The sequence below is a fragment of the Gossypium arboreum genome, chromosome 11 (assembly GCF_025698485.1).
Source record: "Gossypium arboreum isolate Shixiya-1 chromosome 11, ASM2569848v2, whole genome shotgun sequence".
In the NCBI taxonomy this organism is placed as follows: domain Eukaryota; kingdom Viridiplantae; phylum Streptophyta; class Magnoliopsida; order Malvales; family Malvaceae; genus Gossypium; species Gossypium arboreum.
In genome coordinates, this window is record NC_069080.1 from 120,537,607 (window position 1) to 120,540,546 (window position 2,940).

At 35.4% G+C, this 2,940-nt stretch overlaps 1 protein-coding gene across 1 annotated transcript; it reads left to right on the forward strand.

The window, feature by feature from the left end:
• Nucleotides 1-417: 417 nt before the first annotated feature.
• Nucleotides 418-1,830, forward strand: LOC108461883 (E3 ubiquitin-protein ligase ATL6-like). Its single transcript, XM_017761859.2, has one exon. It carries the CDS (start codon nucleotides 444-446, stop codon nucleotides 1,695-1,697), a length of 1,254 nt encoding a protein of 417 aa, XP_017617348.2. The 5' UTR covers nucleotides 418-443; the 3' UTR covers nucleotides 1,698-1,830.
• The last annotated feature ends 1,110 nt before the right edge of the window (nucleotides 1,831-2,940 follow it).

The following is a 2,940-nucleotide window of genomic DNA, read 5'->3' on the forward strand; positions in this document are numbered from 1 at the left end:
TATATTAAAACTTTAGTAAAAGGTTGATTGTTTTCATGAATAAAATTTTTTCAATTTTAGATTTGAAGAAGGAAGGTAATCTTTATATTTAGAATCATTAATTTGGACTTACCTTGAAACTTTTTAAATATGCTTGCATGATTATTTTTACTTTTTTTCTTTTTTAAAATCAGATTCGAAAGAATCACAAATTTGCTTTATAAAAAAAAGGCCTAACCCCAGCAATTTCTTGCGGCCTTCCTTAGAATCTAACTGGAAACCAATGCCATGATGCCTTTGAAGTTTGAACCGACTAAAAACAACTCAAAATAAATGGTAAAAAAAAAAAATTTATCTGGATTTTTATTGAAAAAAGAAAATCGCAAAAGTCTACTTTTACTTGGGAAGCTTCCTCCATCGTCAAACAAATGACTCAGCCATCCCTTCCATTGTGGCTGCCCTCAATGAAACACCGTAGAAATCAACTCCATATTTGGAATTGGACCCACCCCTTTTTCTTCTTCTTCTTCCTCTCATTTAAAACCCCACTGCCTTGTTTTTCTCTCGCTCTCTCATCCCTCTCCAATGCTCCTTTCCTCACCATGTCGTACACCACCCACCATGGAGTCTTCTCGCTTTTCTTCTTGCTCTTCCTGCTCCTCTCCCCGCCGCCTTCCTTCGCACAGAACTTCAACCAAGACGAAGAAAATTACGCTCGTTTCAGCCCTTCCATGGCCGTAATCATCGTCGTTTTGATCGCCGCTTTGTTCTTCGTGGGTCTTTTCGCCATTTATATTCGGAATTGTTCCGACGTGTACACCAACAGACAGAGCATCCGCCCCGTCGCCGGGCGTTCATTGCGCGGCACGCGTGGGCTGGACTCGTCGGTGATCGAAACTTTCCCTATCATGGTTTACTCCGAAGTTAAGGGTCATAAGATCGGCAAGGGAGCTTTGGAGTGCGCGGTTTGCTTGAACGAATTCGAAGACGACGAAACGCTGCGTTTGATACCCAAATGCGACCATGTTTTCCACCCTGAATGTATCGACGCTTGGTTAGCTTCTCATACCACTTGCCCCGTTTGTAGAGCCAATCTCGTTCCTCAACCAGGTGACCCCGTGAGTCAACTCACTGCATTAAATAACACTGCCGTCGAGTTAGACCTTGAGGCTCAGAACAATGGCAGTAACTCAGAACCGGAAGAAGAAAGGAGCATAAATAACAACGCTGTTAATTGTCAGGTAGAGGCTCAAGTGGCTTCGGAGGTTGAAGTGAATAATTTGAATGTAACTTTAAATAGGAACCGTACACGTGGATCAAGATCTGGCCGTCCACGTAAACTTTCTTTCTTGCGATCTCACTCGACCGGACATTCTTTGGTCCAACCGGGGGAGAATACAGATCGATTCACTTTACGATTACCAGTTGATGTTCGGAAACAATTAATGAACCGAAAGTTGAATCGGGCGACAAGCTTAGTGTTGCCCAGGGAAAGGAGTTCACGCCGAGGGTACCGAGCATCAGAAGATGGAGGGAGTAATAGAGGGAAACTGGACCGTGGTGCCAAATCGGACAGGTGGGTTTTTAGTATGACGCCACCGTTTTTTAATAGAGCATCTTCCGTGAAATCACTAAAAGTCGCTGCGCATGATGGTGAAGGGACCTCAAGTAATTTGCCGGTTGGAGCAATGGCTAACTCAAGCCGTCCTCCGGTTTAAAGGGTTTATTTATCTTAATAATTTATCAATTGCTATATTGTAACTTAAAAGCCACGTGCTTTGTGTAGATATGTACATTGTCTATGCAAATGATTTCTTTATTATTAATCAAATTTTGGTTTATTGATTTCAATTTGGTTTTCTAGGGCATATAAAACATTAAAAATCACAAATATGGCAGACCAAGTCATTAGGAAGATGAGGTTTCTAAATTTATATTTTATTTATTTACCTTATTTTCTTAATAAAAAATATGATTTTATATTAGAATCTAATCAAAGCCTTAAACTTTTAGGTAAATATATAAATTATCTGGATTTTTATTGAAAGAAAAATTTATTCATTTCTGCAATTCACAAAAAAAACAGATTTTTTTAAAAAAAGTTAATTCTTAAAGAAAAATATGATCTAAATGAAAAATTATTAAAGTCAGGTGACTCAAATGAATGCACAATAAATTATTTTTCTCAAAATGAAAACATTTCTTAATCATAGTGCCCTTATTACAAACTTCTTTTTCAGTGCAAAAAATGAAAATTTATGAAAGTTTAGTGACCATTGTGTAATTTGCTCTTTTCTTTATGAAATTAATTAATAGCATATCTAACCTTAAATGCAGTGTTCAAAGGATGTCCCCTTTTATCACCATTAATTAATACGTTGGGTAAAAGCAATTGAGTCAAAATATGAATGCAAAATTGGAGCTGAATAGGAAAAAGCTGAAATTACCGATTAATTTAATTTAATTTAACAACAAAAAGTCAACTTCTAGAAAATTTGACTGACTATGAAAAACTCAGGTAAAATTATGGATTTAATCCTTTTATAGTTAGTTACTTATAATTAACACTTTTAAATATTCAAATACTTTTTTCTTAAAAATATGCTTTCCAACTTATGATCCCGATATGGATTTTTTTTCTTAATAGAGTTATTTAAAAAATCCACACCAATATTTTAAATAAAAATTTTGAGCAATGTTAACTATTTTAATTAATTGATAACATCATAAAAATAGAGATAAACTATAATAATAGTCACTTTTGTTTGCTTCAGATTATATTTTAGTCACTTATGTTTAAAATGTTACGTTTTCGTCACTTACCCTATCATTTTATTACAAAGTGGTCGCTCTACCATTAAACTCTGTTACATACGTAGCAATACAAATGAATTTTAAATGCCAACTTGGATGTCCAATCGCTGGGATGGAAATAGGTTTTTAATTAAATAAATTTAATTT